Source organism: Nansenia antarctica, assembly GCF_963989245.1.
Source record: "Nansenia antarctica genome assembly, chromosome: 4".
Classification (NCBI taxonomy): domain Eukaryota; kingdom Metazoa; phylum Chordata; class Actinopteri; order Argentiniformes; family Microstomatidae; genus Nansenia; species Nansenia antarctica.
In genome coordinates this window covers 48016851-48036850 of record NC_137689.1, presented here as the reverse complement: position 1 = coordinate 48036850, position 20000 = coordinate 48016851, and the positions used below count along the sequence as shown (strand labels likewise).

Genomic DNA, 20000 nt, shown 5'->3' with positions numbered 1-20000 from the left:
GTTTACCATGTGATGAAGTGCGGCAGGTGGGAAAGACTCAAAGACAAAAGTGAGGATTGGAACGGACGGCTTCTATTGGAGAGCCTCGTAATTGCCCCCTCCCACCCCTCCCTCCCCCCCTCCCACCCCCCACATTCTTTTTAATAATATACATTATTTATGCTCTGATTATTCATACTCTGTCCAGGCTAGCTAGGATGTTAGTCTTTGTAGCCTTCATTTGTTTTCTGTCATAGCTAGGACGTTAGCTGCGGCCCGCTAAGGGCTCCCTGCTGTGGGCCTGTCACTAGTCTCAACGTCCTGCTAGGGAAGGTCTAGCCAGAGGCAGAGTCGCGGGGTCAGAGACGTATCGAGTGACGTACGCGGATCTCTCTCTCTCTCTCTCTCTCTCTCTCTCTCTCTCTCTCTCTCTCTCTCTCTCTCTCTCTCTCTCTCTCTCTCTAATTAGCAGCAGAGCTGTTTGAGCTCTGGGGAGGAGGTGGGCTCAACCCACTCCAGGACTGCCAGCCAGCACACACACACACACACACACACACACACACTTGCATGCACACACACACACACACACATGCTTGCATGCACACACACACACACACACACACACACACACACACACACACACACACACACACACACACACACACACACACACACACATACACACACTTCACTTCCCTAACCCTATCTCCAACATCAGTACTTCTTTCTCATGGTCCTCATAGATCATCATATCAACATATATGAACTATTCATGGAAAGGTCATGACATTTTAGGACACCTACAGCAGGTTAGAATAGATGACATTCAAATATGTTTATCCAGTGGATACTGTGTTCTATCACAAGCATTTAGTAGTGCACTGCCGCTCTCAAAAACAAGGGAAAAAAGCAATAAAATGGGGGTATATAAAATATGCCAAATTATCTGCCAAACAGAACAGGAAAATGCCCCTTGCCAAGGTTTTCTTCAAACAAGTAAACGATATCTTAAAACGAGTGCATGAGCATGACAGAAAAACAAGCATATTCTGCCTTGATTTAAGATAACTTATCTTCCTTAGATTTAGCGGTGTGGTTCTACTGTTGTCTCCAACTCCTAGTCTAGTCATGTGGCTAGTGTGACAGTGTGCTTGTCTCTCAATGGCGTCATGGTGTACAGCCTTACAACGGTGTTCCTTCGGTCCCTCAGGAGTCTGTTCCCGGTCAGCCGGTCGGCCGCGTTGACGCCGGCTCCGTGTTTGTGAACGAGGCTGCCTTCACCTCCGGCCTGCTCAACAACCGCCACCTCCACCTGCAGCAGCACCAGAGAGGAGGGGGGTCGCTAGGTTACCCCGACGACCCCACCACCCACAACAGCCTCAACACCCTCCTGGCTCGCTCCAACCACAGACCGCACCCCCTCTCCAAGACCCCCACACGGACAGAGCTCCACACGGACCCCCAGGGCTGGGCCAGGGGGGTGGGGTACCTCTACGCCCCGACGGAGGTACAGGGCTCCGAGCAGACCCCCGACGGTAAGACTGACTGGACACTGTCCGCTAGTAATTTAATTTAATTTAAATTTTGCCATTTAGCAGACGCTTTTATCCAAAGCGACTTACATTTACGAATTACAGGGACATTCCCCCTGGAGTAACTGAGGGCTAAGTGCCTTACCCAAGGTAGTAGTGGTGTGGCTTCAGGCGGGATTTGAACTCACAACCTTCCGATCCCAAGTCCAACTCACTATCCACTAGACCACCACTATCCCTCTAGTACACACCCACCCTTCTGTCTCCCCCCTCTCACCCTTCTGTCTCTCCCCTCTCACCCTTCTGTCTCCCCCCTCTCACCCTTCTGTCTCCCCCTCTCACCCTTCTGTCTCCCCCCTCTCACCCTTCTGTCTCCCCCCTCTCACCCTTCTGTCTCTCCCCTCTCACCCTTCTGTCTCTCCCCTCTCACCCTTCTGTCTCCCCCCTCTCACCCTTCTGTCTCCCCCCTCTCACCCTTCTGTCTCCCCCCTCTCACCCTTCTGTCTCCCCCCTCTCACCCTTCTGTCTCTCCCCTCTCACCCTTCTGTCTCCCCCCTCTCCCCCTTCTGTCTCCCCCCTCTCACCCTTCTGTCTCTCCCCTCTCACCCTTCTGTCTCCCCCCTCTCACCCTTCTGTCTCTCCCCTCTCACCCTTCTGTCTCCCCCCTCTCACCCTTCTGTCTCCCCCCTCTCACCCTTCTGTCTCCCCCCTCTCACCCTTCTGTCTCCCCCCTCTCACCCTTCTGTCTCTCCCCTCTCACCCTTCTGTCTCTCCCCTCTCACCCTTCTGTCTCCCCCCTCTCACCCTTCTGTCTCCCCCCTCTCCCCCTTCTGTCTCCCCCCTCTCACCCTTCTGTCTCTCCCCTCTCACCCTTCTGTCTCCCCCCTCTCACCCTTCTGTCTCTCCCCTCTCACCCTTCTGTCTCTCCCCTCTCACCCTTCTGTCTCCCCCCTCTCACCCTTCTGTCTCCCCCCTCTCACCCTTCTGTCTCTCCCCTCTCACCCTTCTGTCTCCCCCCTCTCACCCTTCTGTCTCCCCCCTCTCACCCTTCTGTCTCCCCCCTCTCACCCTTCTGTCTCCCCCCTCTCACCCTTCTGTCTCCCCTCTCACCCTTCTGTCTCCCCCCTCTCACCCTTCTGTCTCCCCCCTCTCACCCTTCTGTCTCTCCCCTCTCACCCTTCTGTCTCCCCCCTCTCACCCTTCTGTCTCTCCCCTCTCACCCTTCTGTCTCTCCCCTCTCACCCTTCTGTCTCCCCCCTCTCACCCTTCTGTCTCCCCCTCTCACCCTTCTGTCTCCCCCCTCTGCAGAGGGTGTGTTTGTTCTCATAGAGACTCACGGTTTATTTTTTATGATGTTTTTATGACTGAAACGTAATAAATACAACAACATATAGGATCTCATAAAGCCTGCTGCCTGTGAGAATGTAAACACAACACCTGCTCTTCCCCCCCGAACACACACGCACGCACGGACACACACACACACACACACACACACAGGCACACACACACAGGCACGCACACACGCATGCACACACGGACACACACACACCAGCTCTCTCAAGGCTGTCCCCGCTTCCGTGGTCGAGGCCTTGCTTGTCCTTCTTTCCCAGTTAATCAGTGTCTCCTGACAAAGAAAAAACAGACCCCCCCCGCCCCCCCACCCCCCCTCCACCTCTCCACCACCTCCACCACCACCGGCAGCAACCCTGCCCCCTTCTCACCACGAGAGAAAAAAAAAATCAATGGCCTCTCTATCTATCGAGCGAGTGTGGAGGGGGGTGGGCTGGCAGACAACAGCGCGTGAATCACCGCTCAGAGGCGATGGCTGACTGATTGGGAGCATCGATCGGGAAAATCTTTACAAAACTCATTACAGCGCAACTTGTCATCGCGGGAGGAAGAGGGGAGGTGACGTGGAATGAGAGATGCACACACATATTAATCTGTGTTTCACTCCCGAGGTGTCAGTCGAGCCCGGGCGTCTCACAGGTGATCTCTCCCATCCCCCCCCCCCCCCCACCGCACTCGTATAGACAATCTTATCAGCTTCAAGAAGCTACGAAGGAAACCTTCGCGTGTTCGACGTAGAATGGATGACTCTCGTTTTGTATGCATGAGTGGCAGCAATGCGTGGGGAGCATCAACTCATCATTGATAGCGGCTTTGCAGTGTTGTTGATGCGATGATAGAGGCCAGCGCAACCCCCCCCCCCCCCCCCCCCCCATCGATCGCCTTGTTAACCTTTCCTAGTTATTGACCACACACGAGGCCATGGTGAAATCAGAATCACGTTAACAAGACAGGGGGTGAATACTTTGGCCCCCCGTCTGCAAATGAGGGCATATGCGACCTAACATCTACCCCCCCCACAATGCATGAATGCCTCTCTCCCCGGCACCAAGAACCAAGCCCCCACAATGCACTGCTCCTGTCCAGTTGGAGGTATATTATGCTAGCTGAGGTGTCAGCAGATATTCATGCCTGTGGTCTTCTTCCTCTGGGGGGTTTGATTCTCCTTCATATTGCTCAGGGATGCACCCCCCAGTCCCCCCCTCCAACCCCCCCAGCCCCCCCCAACCCCCCCCATCTCTTCCACTTCAGCAATACGTCATTGTTTTACACTACCTGTATAGGATCTGGGGGAGGCTGGTGGAGGTAGAAATCGGAGGACGGGCTAATTTCTCCCTCCACCAGCCTCCCCTGATCTCCCTGTAAAGGATCATTTGCCATGATAGAGTACAGTATACATCATTATAGAGTACATTATACAGTACATTATAGATCATTATAGAGTACATTATAGATCATTATAGAGTACATTATAGAGTATATTATGGAGTACATTATCGATCATTATAGAGTACATTATAGATCATTATACAGTACATTATAGATCATTATAGAGTACATTATAGAGTACATTATAGATCATTATAGAGTACATTATAGAGTACATTATAGATCATTATAGAGTACATTATAGATCATTATAGAGTACATTATATATCATTATAGAGTACATTATAGAGTACATTATAGAGTACATTATAGAGTACATTATCGAGTACATTATAGATCATTATAGAGTACATTAAGGAGTATATTTCCCATGTGGTAAGCCTGATATCCTTGACAGCACAAACACTGAATGCGTTCTCCTAATCACCCCAGTTCTACCCAGGAATGCAATATCTCACTGTGAAAGGGAAGTTTGTCCTTCAGATGGAAATCGTCCATTGTGTTCACATGAACCAAAATACAGTATCATTCTTCTCTCACACACCCACCACCTGCACGTGAAGGACATCTCACAGACACCCCCCCCCCCCACCCACCACCCCCCAAGCATTTTGGGATTGTTCCTCTTCAATGGATTTCCATAATGTGTTTCTCCACAGTGATATCGGGAAAAAAACGGTCGGATTGAATTCTCTGAAATGACTTTTGATTCACCAAATCCCGTCAGATCCAGTATTCCTCTCTGCCTCAGTGAAGCTTGAATAAATCGTTACCGGACTGCTACCTGAATAGAAGAAAGACACGGTCCACTATGTATGTAGGTCCGTCCTCTGATGAACCACAGTGCAGTGAGGCACGACACTGGTTAAAAAGCCACCTTCTCTAACACCCACTGTTATTCCAACTAACTGATAGTTGTTTGTCGAAGCGATTGAAAACTGAGGATTTTTTTCAACCAGCTGCTGAATAGAAGTTTTTTTTTCTTTCTAGAAGGGTCTCTGTTACGTTTTGGCCTGAGATCTTTCTGACCCAGCGAACGTCCCTGTGAGGAGAGGGCAGTGAGGGTGCTGGCTCATCTGTCAACGCCCAGTGGAAGGCCTCGGAGGCTGGGTAACAGGGCTCCGCTAACAAAGCCCTCTCTAATTAATCACCCAGACGCACACATTCCTGTGGGACACACACACACACACACACACACACACACACACACACACACACACACAATGAGGCGATTTATAGGCCACACCATCTATTACCTCAATAACACCATCTATTACCACAATAACACCATCTATTACCACCATAACACCATCTATTACCACCATAACACCATCTATTACCACAATAACACCATCTATTACCACCATAACACCATCTATTACCACAATAACACCATCTATTACCATAATAACACCATCTATTACCACAATAACACCATCCATTACCACAATAACACCATCTATTATCACAGTAACACCATCTATTATCACAGTAACACCATCTATTACCACAATAACACCATATATTACCACCATAACACCATCTAGTACCACAATAACACCATATATTACCACAATAACACCATCTATTACCACCATAACACCATCTATTACCACAATAACACCATCTATTACCACGGGTCATGACACCACACCTGCCCACACCTGCCCACACCTGCCCACACACACACACACACACACACACACACACACACACACACACACACACACACACACACACACACACACCCATTCCCAGGCCTCTTGTCCCCTCCAAGGCCATGGCTGTGCACCTGTTCAAAGCCCCTCCCCTCCCCTTCTCTTCTTTCTGTGGGGATCATGTCTGGGCGGGCAGGTGTCATAGTATCCTAATGAGAAAGACAACAGTGACTCTTTCAAGTGGAGGGGGAAATGACTGATGGGTAGAAACTGTGTCTGTGTTGTTCGTTTACCCTCTTGGAGGAGATGGAAGACTGTGCCTGTAGTGGCAGGGCTGATGTATGAGTTTAGAGACGGAAGGAGGAGTGGCTGAAACTATTAAGATTAGATCTGGATGATTTCCTATTGTAGTATCTGTGGTTGTCATATGATACAGTAGCCTCTTCTTTGTTCTGTTATGACTTCTCCTCTCTTATGCTTTTCTGTTTCTCTCCTCTCATTGTGTCTTCATCCAGTAGACGAATAGCTGTTGTTTAACAGCTTAACTGTACATAGCTGCCTTAACTGTACATAGCTACAGATGCCGCTAATGTGTGTAATGAAAAGTGTGACAATGTTGAAAGACATGATGTCATAATCAAAATATAAAACCTGGTTGGATAAAATAAGATTCTGTTGTGATTGTGCTGACATTGTTGTGATGTCAAAAGAAATCTTGGTTATGTAGGCCTAATGTGTAAAGTGGAGAGGAGATTGATCGGGACTGCGGGAGTTTTCATTACTAACGAATGATGGTTGATTATTATTATACAAAAATAATAGTAATAAATATTGCAATATTGTGTTATCATAATTATGAGCTTCACAGAGATGCACAAACCTGTCGTGTTTATTTGTCGTGAACTTCACGCCGGCCGTAACATCAATGCGTGTTTCCATTCATGATGATGTGTTTCTGTAAATTCATATATATATCCTATTGCATTATTTGAAAATTGACAGCGCTGTAGGCTAAAGTGTCATTCAATGCACAACACAGCGAAATACATGATCAATATCTTATTATCAATTATCAATATACTGGTGGCCTAACATGGTCCAGTGGTCTAGCACCGTGGTCGTGCACACATATGTCGGCCCTTCTTCTCCTTACTTTCCTGTCTGTCTTCACTATATCAGTCCAATAACATGAAAACTATGAGTGGGACTGCCCCACTCAGAAAAAAACATTATACAATAACATTATATACCAAAAAAACATTATATACAATATTATAAATATCCATTCGTTATATAATATTCGTTGATGAGTACAGGCATAATCAAACGTAGGTTACTGCAATTACTTTGCTGCAGTAGCTATGCATGCACCACACAACTTGATAGGTACATACTGTGCAGTGTATCATTCATAACTGTACATAGGCTACACATATCATAATATCTTATCACTATTGCATGGAACTTGGGTAAACCCGCTGTGAAAAAAAAACCTCAGCTCCAACAAATCTGAAGGGATTGGGAGACATACTGTACAGTTTATCATTTTCATAACTGTCTGTACATATACATATCTTATGTATCACTATTGCTATATATAGCCTATATATAAACACATTATGTTACAAATGTCAGTCTTATCCACTGTATCTAATTCAGCACTGAAGCCTGAAGGTTGAGCACAGTGTGTGCCCCCTTGCTACCTCTGCTGATATAAAAGAGAATTGCAGCCTTGGAGAAAAAGATGGCAGCCGAATCCCAAGGCAAATACACAGGCACACACAGAAATACTGCAAAATCGCTTTATACTAACTCGATTTTGAAAATGTAAAGATGCTGGGTGGTAGAACGCACATATCTAGGAAAAGTCATGAAAGGAGGGTCCTGACATTTGATCGAGTGCAATGGTAGAATTTTTTTTGTACTCACTGGTGCCCGATGACACCTCACGGCTTTCCTAGTGTTAACTGTACATAGCTGCCTTAACTGTACATATCTACCTTAACTGTACATAGCTACCTTAACTGTACATAGCTGCCTTAACTGTACATAGCTACCTTAACTGTACATAGCTACCTTAACTGTACATAGCTGCCTTAACTGTACATAGCTACCTTAACTGTACATAGCTGCCTTAACTGTACATAGCTACCTTAACTGCACATAGCTACCTTAACTGTACATATCTACCTTAACTGCACATAGCTACCTTAACTGCACATAGCTACCTTAACTGCACATAGCTGCCTTAACTGTACATAGCTGCCTTAACTGCACATAGCTGCCTTAACTGTACATAGCTGCCTTAACTGTACATATCTACCTTAACTGTACATAGCTGCCTTAACTGTACATAGCTGCCTTAACTGTACATAGCTACCTTAACTGTACATAGCTGCCTTAACTGTACATAGCTACCTTAACTGTACATAGCTACCTTAACTGCACATAGCTACCTTAACTGCACATAGCTGCCTTAACTGTACATAGCTGCCTTAACTGCACATAGCTGCCTTAACTGTACATAGCTGCCTTAACTGTACATAGCTACCTTAACTGTACATAGCTACCGTAACTGTACATAGCTACCTTAACTGCACATAGCTGCCTTAACTGTACATAGCTACCTTAACTGCACATAGCTGCCTTAACTGCACATAGCTACCTTAACTGTACATAGCTACCTTAACTGTACATAGCTACCGTAACTGTACATAGCTACCTTAACTGTACATAGCTGCCTTAACTGTACATAGCTACCTTAACTGTACATAGCTGCCTTAACACCTAGTCACCTTAGTCATGAAAGGAGGGTCCTAAAATGTGATCGAGTGCAAAGATATAACATGTTTTTTACTCACAGGGTCAAATGACCCCACCCATGGCTGTTCTAGTGTTAACTGTACATAGCTACCCTAACTGTACATACTAAATCTAGAAATCTAGATATACTTGCAGTATACAGAGTAGATTGAGACAAAGGCACTTAGATTTAGATTTAGTAATCTAAAAATTAATTAGACCACTATACTAGTAGTCAGTCGAGTAGTCGGTCGAGAGAGGACGCTGGCGTTGCTTGTTCGGCGCTTTTCAGACGCTACACTACAGACATCTGTCTATGGCTTTGGAGAGAAACTCAGAACTACACAGATAAGTTAACCAGAGTGATAAGATAGCCAGACTGTGTTTACCACCTCAAATTAATTAATTTATGCCCATACAGATCCATGTTTAGAGGTAGCTAGCTAACATTACATTGATCATACTCGTAAGACTTTTCACTTTTCAAAAAATGCCGGTCGAGAGAGGACGCTGGCGTTGCTTGTTCGCCGCTTCTCCGCCGAAATGTAAGTGTAATTGCAGTATACAGAGTAGATTGTCCTGAAAATTAATTGGACCCCTATACTTTCTTTTATCAATTTGTTTGTTTCTTTTTATTTTACTACTCAATCTTTTCAGTTTGTAAAGCGTCTTTGAGTGTCTAGAAAAGCGCTATATAAGTCTAATGTATTATTATTATTATTATTATTCTTAATAATTTTTATTGTCTTGTGTGTCCACGCAGATCCAAACACACACAGCGGCTATGCCAGGGAGGCGTGGACCTTGTCGTCGACGGCAACGGGAGCCGGACAGTATCCGAGGCTCCCCCACCCCGGTGGCGGTGACCCCCAACTGGACCTCTCCGCTTTGGTTTCCCTGGAGACAGAGAGCGGGGGGGAGGAGGGCGGAGAGGAGAACATCGTGTACCTCTGAGTCTGTCTCTGACTCTGGGTCGTATCCTCCGGGTCGTATCCAGCACTTACTGTGAAAACTCGATAAGAAAAATACCGTTGAAGGCTCAAAGTCACACACACACACACTAAAAGCTCAAAGTCACACACTCCACTAGGCTCCAAGTCGCTGGCCTACAAAAGTCATTCATCATATTGCCCAGGTTGAAAAAAAAAAAAAAGACACTAGACTGGCACATTTCTTTGTCTCTCTGGCCTTGCCTTGGTGGCTGGTGTGTGTGTGTGTGTGGGGGGGGGGGGGGCGGTGGGGGGACTGCACTGACTGTTCCGCCCTCTCTCTGTCCTCCCCAGTCCAGACAGCTGGAAGAGCCCTCTCTGCTCTGTAAAGTGAGTTAGCCCCCCTTCTACCAGACAGACTGTCATTTATGTATTCATATCTCTAATAGTGTGTGTGTGTGTGTGTGTGTGTGTGTGTGTGTGTGTGTGTGTGTGTGCATGTGTGCCTTTGTGCCTGTGTGCGTGTGAGCGTGTGAGCATGTGTGTGTGTGTGTGTGTGTGTGTGTGTGTGTCTGTGTGTGTGTGTGTGTGTGTGTGAGTGTTTGTGTGTGTGTGGTGTGTGTGGTGTGTGTGTGAGTGTGTGTGTGTGTATGTGTGTGTGTGTGTGTGTGTGTGTGTGTGTGTGTGAGTGTGTGTGAGTGTGTGAGTGTGTGTGTGTGTGTGTGTGTGTGTGTGTGTGTGTGTGTGAGCATGTGTGTGTGTGTGTGTGTGTGTGTGTGTGTGTGGTGTGTGGTCTGAGCTCCTGGGCTGGCCTGGTACCTAGACGCCTGCAGCCTCTGGTGACAGAATCAGGTTCCTCTGTTTCCCCCACCTCTGTCTGAGTCTCCCTCCCTCCCTCCCACCCACCCTCCCATTTCTTAATCTCCCTCCCTCCCACCCTCCCTCCCACCCTCCCAAACCCTGCTATAGCCCCCCCCCCCCTCCCCCCCTCCCCCCTGCCCTAATCTCCCTCCCACCAGCACTTATTTATGATCAAACTCCACAAATAATGAGGTGATTCTCCGTTAGCGTCATTGGGGGAATAATATCGCTGAACACATCAGGCCAAAGTGTCTCTGGTGGCTGATCGTCTGGCCAGGGAATAAACCGCCACTCCCTCATTCATCAGGCAAGCTCTATTTCCAAGGCGAGCGGGGACGCTGCACACACATTAGTAATGAAGGATGAGGTGAAACGCCGTGGTCAGAAGGGATTTGGTCCCGCGTTTCTCAGACTGTCTGCCTACGCCCACCATCATTTGTTTTTATCTGAAGGACTTTTTCTTTCTTTTTTTACTGTTTTGAGAGAGAGTGAAAGAAAGTGTTGCGGTTTTAGGAATGATGTCCTGACCATAGCCAATCCGTCAGGGGTATCAGTAGAATCGTAGATATTACAAACCGCATAAAACTGTGGGAGAGAAACGTTCCAGTGGGACAGGGTGTGCTGTGGGCTATATGAAAACAATGCTTTGGATGTCAAGCTACCAAATTTGTTCTTTAGGAAAAATACACATTGTTTTTAATTAGATTCTAATGTTTTAATGTTCCTGGCAGGCACATACTGGCTGTATTCGTAAATTCACTCTGAGAGTGCCGAAGCGCACACTGGGTTCGACGTCATAAAGGGACCAAGTCATTTCATTGGACAAGGGGCATTCCATGAGTGATCAGATTTCCAGAGCGAATTTTACGAACGCAGCCACTGTATTTCATAGCCCACATGCTATACTTCTTCTGGCTAGCGTTAGCTATTGTTCACTTGTCACCAATCTGTATAGGTGTGAAGGATAACTCAGATACTGTGACACGGTCTGGTGAAAGGGTCCGCAAGTTGGCAATTCTCAAGTCTCGCAAATGACCAAAAATGTGTACATGTTTTTTTAAATATTACGAATGTTTAAGTGTTGAAGATCCCACTCGATATAACAAACAACAGTTTTAGGATCACTAAATACTTATAATTTGTGGATTGGATTCACTGTATCGTCTGCCGTAGGCTACTGGGTAACTGACACATGGGTTAGTGACACAAGTTTGTAAACAAACTTACATTTTAGGACGTGTTTCGAAAGCAAGGGCTGTGTGATCATCTAATTATATGTAGTTATGTTTTTAGCATGTTGATGTTCTATCAGCATGTTGTGATGTGAGATGAAACATGCAGTTAGATGTTCAAGCGAGTTTCTCCCATTATCCGTTTTGAGGTGGATCAACATTCAAATAAGCATAACTATTTTCTGATTTCAATGTATGACACATCATTTGAAAGCGTACAATCACTTTCATAATCTGGAGGGGGAAAAAAAGAAAAATGACCTTTTCACCATACCCTGTCACCCTGTGACCTGCTTCATACAGTACTTAGAGCTGATGTTTTGTTCGTGAATATTCATCTTGTAACAATATATTACAGTTGATTGTCTATTGGCCATCGTTAGACAGCAGACATGATATAGATAGAGCACAGTAGTTGTACAATACATGTTTCAAACCGTAGATTTGCAGGGCATTGCACTTTTCATTTACTGTTGTTTAAGGTATTGTGATATCTAGCAGTGGAACAGTACAATGGTCATGTTCTGATTTTGATGTCGATATATGATTATTATAGGCAGGTGAGTTTATGTGTATATTTCAACGCCTTTATTTATTGCGAATACGTTTTGTATTATTGTTTTACAGTGCTCTTTGTTGGGTTAAGTTGTAAATGGATTGTATGAACAGCTGTGTTATATGACTGTGTAACTGTGTACTGCATTAAAACACCATCATAATACTGAAAGGGCTTTTATCACAGTTCATTATGGTTTTCTTTTGTGCTGTTTTGCAGTACTGCCTCTCCCTCATGGAAGTCTAGGAATATGAATACTGCATGTAATCAGTCCTGTCTTACCATTTCTAAGTCAAACCACCACATTGAAGAGTCAAACCACCACAAACAGAATGAGCTTCTTTTTTTTTAAAGAGAGAACTGGTCCAAGATAACAGCCAAGGAAAACAGTATTTCACAATCACAAATGTAGACAGTTATAAACATCCCAAAACATCAACACAGACACCCTTACATTCCAAACAAGTTACAACCATAACACACTCAAAACTAATTAGACCGACGCACCGTAACAAAAATAATAATTACCTTACTGACACACACGTAGACAGGCATACAATGCAATTACACACAAACACCCAGTACATACATACATAAACAATAATCATAATCATCATGTACCATCCTGTGAATCTCTCAGTGCTTGCTGCATGCATATGGATGTATAATACATATAATACATTATGTACTAGAACAGTGGGAGTTGAGATGGACAGATATGCCCTCTACGCAGATGCCCAGATGAGTTGGCACACAAGTGCCAAAGGTGGCAGGTGGTAAGCCAGGTGCATAAAAGTCATTGGTTCACTATTTGGCAGAGGCTAACATGATATGCCTGTTCATCCAAGCATTACTGAGACACACAGGCCTCTCCATCCTCTCTCCAGTTTACACACTCCTCTTGTTTCTCTCCCTCCCTCCTTCTGGCTCTCCTCTCTTCATTAATCTCTCCTGGGAGAGGAGAGGAGAGGAGAGGAGAGGAAAGGAGAGAAGAGGAGAGGAGAGGAGAGGAGGTAGAGAGAGGAGAGGAGAGGAGAGGAGAGGAGAGAAGAGGAGAGGAGAGGAGAGGAGAGGAGAGGAGGGGGGAGGAGAGGGGAGGGGAGGAGAGGGGAGGAGAGGAGAGGAGAGGAGAGGAGAGGAGAGGAGAGGAGAGGAGGTAGAGCGAGGACTTGTCTCGGCTGACCTTGATTGGCTTGTGTAGTCTTCTGTCTGATCTTCTCTTTGTACTTCAGGTAGCCCTTTAATGTTTCCATTACTCTCATTTCCCCAAAGCCAGCTTGGCCGTTCACATTGAGATTACCCTTTGCTCTATCAGCGCTTTTGGGTCTCTGGTGGCGTACCTTGACTAATTGGATTTGAAACACTGTGTATACACTCTGCCTGCGACAGCCTGTGCTATAGGATTTATTTTTTGCATCAGTATGTTCGGCTGGAGCAGAAAATGGTAGCATGAAATGAAAATGTTCCCATGTTTCTGTGCGACTCCAGAACTCACAAAGGGACTTGCTTACGGATGTTACCCCGGCAACCTGCCTAGGTCTGCCAAAAGTGGTGAAACAGGAACAGATGTTGCAGTAGTGTGAGTGTGTGTGTGTGTGTGTGTGTGTGTGTGCATGCGTGCATGTGTGTGATTGTGTGCATGTGTGTGTGTGCTTGAGTGTGTGCGTGTGTGAGTGTGTGTGTGGGGGGGTGTGGAGTGTACGTGTGCTCACTGGAGTAGCATGCAGGTTTGAATACAGATGAGCTCGCCATGAGAGACTGAAACACAAAAACAACTGACATATCAAAGCAGGCTATGAGAGGAATACACTGTTAGATGGTTACTGGTGAGAGTACAGTCACTGCACAGTAACAATACGCAAGAGAGACCTGTTTTTAACTCTTCCCGTCTTCTCAACTAAAACAGAAGCTTCCATTTTACGCCTTGATCTTCTGATTAAATAAACATGAAGGGCTCTTAGTTTCAGCTGCCACCAAACTGATGCAACCGGTGAAATTAGAAACAGAATCCGAATGGTTTTTTATTACATCTCACTGTATAAGTACACAAGAGTTTAATTCTTAGGCTTTGGGTTCCTCAACAGTGGCATTGCAGCATTCCGATTTCAGAAGTACCACAGCGTTAGGTGGGCAGAGTAGCAGGTAATCGAGGTGTGTTCATGACAACCAGCAGGTCAAGTGCGCTGACAAATTGTGGTCTTATTTCTGACCCCCCCCCCCCCCCCCCCTAGCTACCAGAGCCCCCACCAGCGCCAATGTTTGCACTCCAAGCGCCTTTAAAAAAAATAAAATAATGTACACCACTACATTTAGTCCCGAAGTGGTTCTACCCTGGTAAAGTTGCCAGAGCTACTCTAGTAGTATGTGGCCTCTCTCTTCCATCTCTTCCCTGTGAGTTACGTTTTAACGACCCCTCGGAAGGTTACTGATACACAGGAGGGAAAAAGGATGAAGAGGAAAAATAATAAAGCTGAGTCATCCACCACAGAGGACCGTGAACAGGGTCCTGGCACCTCCCCATGGGGAGCCATAATGATTTTTGTGGGCGTATGGAATAAACCTGTCCAGCTCAAATATAAACAACAGCTATTAAAACACGTCCCACTGAGGAGTGCCTTTTACGAGGAAGCTAAACAACATACAGCATATGTATACAAGTTATTAGATATCCCTCAGGCTTACATAGGGGGACAGACTAGTCTCAGTACCTCTATATCTGCAGTGTGTTTGGCCCCGTTTTGAGATGGGGGGGGCGGGGGGGCTACTTTAGGCTTCACTTCTTTTTTCTTGTTTTTTCTTGTTTTTTTTTAACACTTCCACAAACTACGTTTGCTTGGTAGAATTGGCATGCCGGGCTTGGGTGACGGATGTTCGGACCAGCGAACCAGATTCTGGTTCCGTTGCTGCTTAGATTCCAGTGGCATTTTACAATATAATAATATCATAAAATATACTATAGTAGTTATATTCTTGTATTAGTTTCTTCCAAGGACGTGCACTCTTATTCGACAGCATGCGAGAACTCTGAACCATTGCGCCAGTGCAGGTGTTTTTGGCATGTACGAGTTCACACAGGAGGTGATGCTCTCCCTCTGATCTTGACCTTTGACCCTGGCTTTAAACCGGCTCACACACATTCCTTTATGGTATACATATTTTCCCCAGCTGCATCGTGCTAAGAGCACTCTTTACCCCAAAACAAAGACTAATTATACCCACATAAGGTGTCTTTGACAGAAGACCAAAGCCTCGGATGGCATGTTATGTAACAGTGCTAGACCAAGAGGATCCACCTTTCTACCTCTTTTCATGTCAGTTTAAGGGTCCCATGTTATGACATTGATGACTGATGTTGGAGCTGACACCCCAGATTAAGTGGAAGCATTATAACATTATACGTCAAAGCTTCGGCATTAACAATATGATTAGAGGGCTTAAAGAAGTGTCCCAATGTTGCGTGCTAAAGATCTACATGGGACGGCCTAAGACCTGAGCACACACACGCATGTTCCCACCTGCTGCCTCTTTGTACGAAAGATCAACCTTTAAAAGAAGAAAGAAGACAATAGAAACCGAAATGTTTCTCATTTTTTCGGGGTGTTCCGATTGAATAGAAGACGTGTTTTATAATTCTTTCTAAGTGTTAAGCTGACAGGGAAGTCTGTAAAGCTTCGGGTGATCCACTGACTTCTAAGGAATTCACTCCACCTGAGGGAACCCTGGGTTTGTGAGTCAGTACCTACAGCACCTGTAAAGGCCCTCCACTCTCCTCCTCCCTCCCTCCCTCCCTCCCTCCTCCCTCCTCCTCCTCCACATGGGAGGTGCTCAGACCCTCAAGTCTCTGATCCTCCCAAGCCCCATCAGTCAGCGGAGCTGGAAAGCTACTTGGCAACTAGTCAGACTGTTCGTCCTTAGCTTGTAGAATGTACCTAGAGGGATGGATGACTCTAGAAGGCTCACAGCTAAGGGCTATCTGCATGTCAGACTAAGGACTTCAAAGCAGGCGTATCAGTATTAGGGGGGTGCAGGGGACTCAAATGCTGTGATGTTGAGAACTTGTTTATAATACCCTACAGGCAATTGACTGTGTTTTAAGGATTGTTGAAGGCCTGCCCTCTCCAAGACTTCACCGTCACAGTTCGAGAGCTCTACGGTTCCATGGTGACCTCCTCCCTGACAGCCAAGAACCTTGGGGTGATCCTTGACAGCCACTTATACTGTGCAGTGAACATCACAGCGACCGCACGCTCCTGCAGATTCTTTCTCTATAACATCAGAGGGATACGTCCATTCCTCACCAGAGAAGCAGTACAACTCTTGGTTCAGTCACTTGGTATCTCCTGTCTCGACTACTGCAACACACTCCCGGCCGGACTCCCCGCCTCCGCCATCAGACCTCTGCAGCTCATCCAGAATGCCTCCCCAAATTCTCCCATTACCCCTCTACTTCGCACCCTTCACTGGCTCCCGATAGCAGTTCGCATCAAATTCAAGACCCTGGTGAGTCCCTTCCTACCTGCAAGCGATGGTCACCCCCCAAACACCAGCCCATTCACTTTGCTCTTCCACCTCTGCTGGCCGACTGTCTCCACTGCCTCTATGTGGATGCATGTAGACTCTTCACTGCCCTGGCAACCCGCTGGTGGAACGAGCTCCCCACTGCTGTCAGGACTGCAGAGTCACTCCCTATCTTCTGCCGTAGACTGAAGACCCATCTCTTCAGGCTACACCTTAACTGTCCCTCCCGAGACATCTACTTCCCCTATACCCCGATTTACAGTTCCTCTACTCCTCTACTACTAGTTTTTCTCTATCGCTTTAACACGAACATCTGAACCACAAACACAATGAACGAAACCTGAAACTGGAGGAGAGCTCACCTTTGGCCCTTTTATTGCTAAAGCTATGAAAGCTCATTCAAATGCAATAGGTGTTTTCTCATATGAGGAGTGTGATTGTGTGACTGGTGGTTTGAGTTTAGCATTCTGAATGGTAGTGTATTCCATTTGAACACAAGAGATTTTATCAAGGATGTTTGTGCCAAATCTAGAGAATTGTCTTGAGTGTCTTGTTAACTGTTTGGTTTAGAGCTGCAAAATGAGTGATAAGCAAGAAATGTGTTTGTCATTGTGAAGAATTGGTGTGAGATAAAATACACCAGTTTCAGGTTTTGGGCATTGTGTTTGAGGTTCCGATGTTCATGTTAAAGCGATAGAGAAAAACTGTAAAAGGGCTGTCAAGGGCTGTGTCTGTCAGTAAGTACAAGCAGCTTGCAGTCGGAGGGAACATGATAGAATATTCAGTTGCTCCGCATCTGCTTCAAACTAAGGGTGAATATGAATCCTTTTAGATTACCAGGGGGAGAGGGTATGTAAGGCGTGAGTGTAGATGACCAGGGGGAGAGGGTATGTAAGGTGTGAGTGGAGTCTATCATGACATGTTTCTGTAGTGAGGTGACTCGTAGCAGACCAACCGGTCGTCTGCCTCTCCCCTTGCCTGTCACTGACCCACTGTGTACCCTGGACCCACAGGACCACACTGTCAGAGACAGAGAGTGGGTGTGTTTGTGTGTGCATGCATGCATGCTCGTGTGCATGCAGCGTGGGTGTGTGTGTGTATGTGTGTGTGTGCATGTGCATGTGCATGTGTGTGTGCGTGTGTGTGTGAGATGTGTGTGTGCACATGCATGCAGCATGGATGTGTGTTTGCATGTGTGTGCGTGTGTGTGTGTGATGTGTGTGTGCGTGTGCATGTGTGTGTGTGGGTGTGTGTGTGTATGTGCATGCTTGCGTGTGTGTGTGTGCACGTGCGTGCAGCATGGGTGTGTCTGTGTGTGTGTGTGTGCGTGTGGTGCTATAAATGAACATTAGGAGCACTGGCTGCATCAAAGAACACACTTTAAAAGCACCCACAAAGGAAGATGACAGGATCGAAGTGTGTGTGAATGTGTGTGCATGTGTGTGTGTGTGTGTGCGCGTGTGTGTGTGTGAGTGTCAACACTGAGGGGTTTCCTTTTGAATGGCTGTTTTAATTGGAGGCTCGAGGGCCTGTGCACGGGGGGAGATGAGAGGGCTCGCAGGGTTATTGACGCCGGCGGAAAGTGTACCTGTCAGCATAGGAGAGGTGTGTGACACGCTCGTGACAGGGCCATGCGTGAGAGAGGGGAGCGGGGATGCTCCCAGCGCTCTTTACTCTGATCCCGCAACCGTGACGGCAGGGTAAATCCTCCACAATAGACACGCTCATTAGCCCAACTCACCCATCTGCCTCTCAATAGGGGCCTCGCTTTAACAGCATTGTAAACCATTACAGGGTGTGGGGTTGGATGGGTGAGGAGGGAGGGAGGGCTGAGTTTGAAAGAGAAAGAGAGAGGCAGGGGGGCGGTGTATGTGTATGTGTGTGTGTGTGTGGGGGGGGGGGGTTGTGTATGTGCTTGTAGTTCTGGGTGGGTGTTGGTGCTAAAGACACCATTGGGTGTTGTTAAGTGCATACGTGTCCCTGTGTGCTGTACTGTATACCTGTCGAGGTATTCTGCTTGTGTTTTCCTTAAGCGTTCACTGAAGCGTGGGATTCCTGAGTATGGACTCCCGTGCTTCCAGTTAAGTTAAGTTCCCTCCTTGTATGATCAGGGTTGGGTCCTTCTCCGACCTCCCAGGTGAGAACAATCAACAGTGTTGCGTGCTGGCTGGCTCTCTCTCTGGCTAGCTGAATGCTCAGTCGTTAGGGATGGGAAGAAAAACAAGTTCAGTCCACCACACCTGCCTCCGCCTGGAAACACAAAGAGCAGCTGACGGTGAGAGCTATCAGGGGTCATTTTCTGGTTTTGTCACGGCAGCAGCACACCCTACAACACTCAGAAGCTCTGTGATCATGGCGGAGGGGTGGGGTGACTGATGATGATGATGATGATAATGATGATGATGATGATGGTACGCTGACCCATTAGAGCTCATTTAGGCGAAAACGGGGTCATCATAACATCAAACGGCCGCCTGTCAGATTCAAGCATTCACTTGTGTGTGGATGTGGTGGATGTAGAGAAGGGATTCGTTGTAAACGTGGCGTTTTGTTCCATTTCTGTTAGTGGGTGGGACGAATTTGTCCTTTGACATCGGAGAGCAGATGTACAGTATGATCTGTTTGTTGGTGTGTGTGAATCAAGTCTTTCTTGTAAACGTGCTGTGTGACCAATATTGAATAGTGACACGTACAATACAGTATGCTGTGTGGTACACTGTTTAGCAGCTGGCATTTGTGATTGAAGATTATGGCCTTGAAGTTTGAAAAGATGAGTGCTTTGAAAAGATCAGTGCAGGAGGTCATGAGTGTGTATAAGTAACAAGCTGTGTTAGTTGACTAGCGAGTGTGTCACAGAGTTTCAACAACGTTGAAATGTATTTAAATGTTTCTAAGTAAAAGTCTGAACATTAAATAGGCTGCTGACTTACAATACAGTATGCTGTGTGGTACACTATAGCAGCTGGCATTTGTGAAGGAATGGCCTTGAAGTTTGAGTGAGTGAAGTTTGAAAAGATGAGTGCAGGAGGTCATAAAAGTGTGTGTGTGTGTGTGTGTGTGTGTGTGTGTGTGTGTGTGTGTGTGTGTGTGTGTGTGTGTGTCTATCTGTGTCTATGTAGGTATTGTGTATAATATGTGAAACTTGTAGTCTTTGGACAACATCAAAATGTTCAGACTTTTCTTTTGAAACA

The 20000-nt window shown here is 46.4% G+C and overlaps 1 protein-coding gene across 1 annotated transcript in view; it reads left to right on the top strand.

Annotated features, from left to right (window-relative positions):
• arhgef28a (Rho guanine nucleotide exchange factor (GEF) 28a) overlaps positions 1–9667 on the top strand; it is a gene marked incomplete at both ends in the record, with an annotated part of 61717 nt that extends 52050 nt beyond the window's left edge. Inside the window, 2 exons of the mRNA XM_080529389.1 lie at positions 1190–1514; positions 9477–9667. Coding sequence (XP_080385515.1) covers positions 1190–1514; positions 9477–9667 — 516 coding nt within the window. The remainder of the gene's footprint in view (positions 1–1189; positions 1515–9476) is intronic.
• Between the last annotated feature and the right edge of the window lie 10333 nt (positions 9668–20000).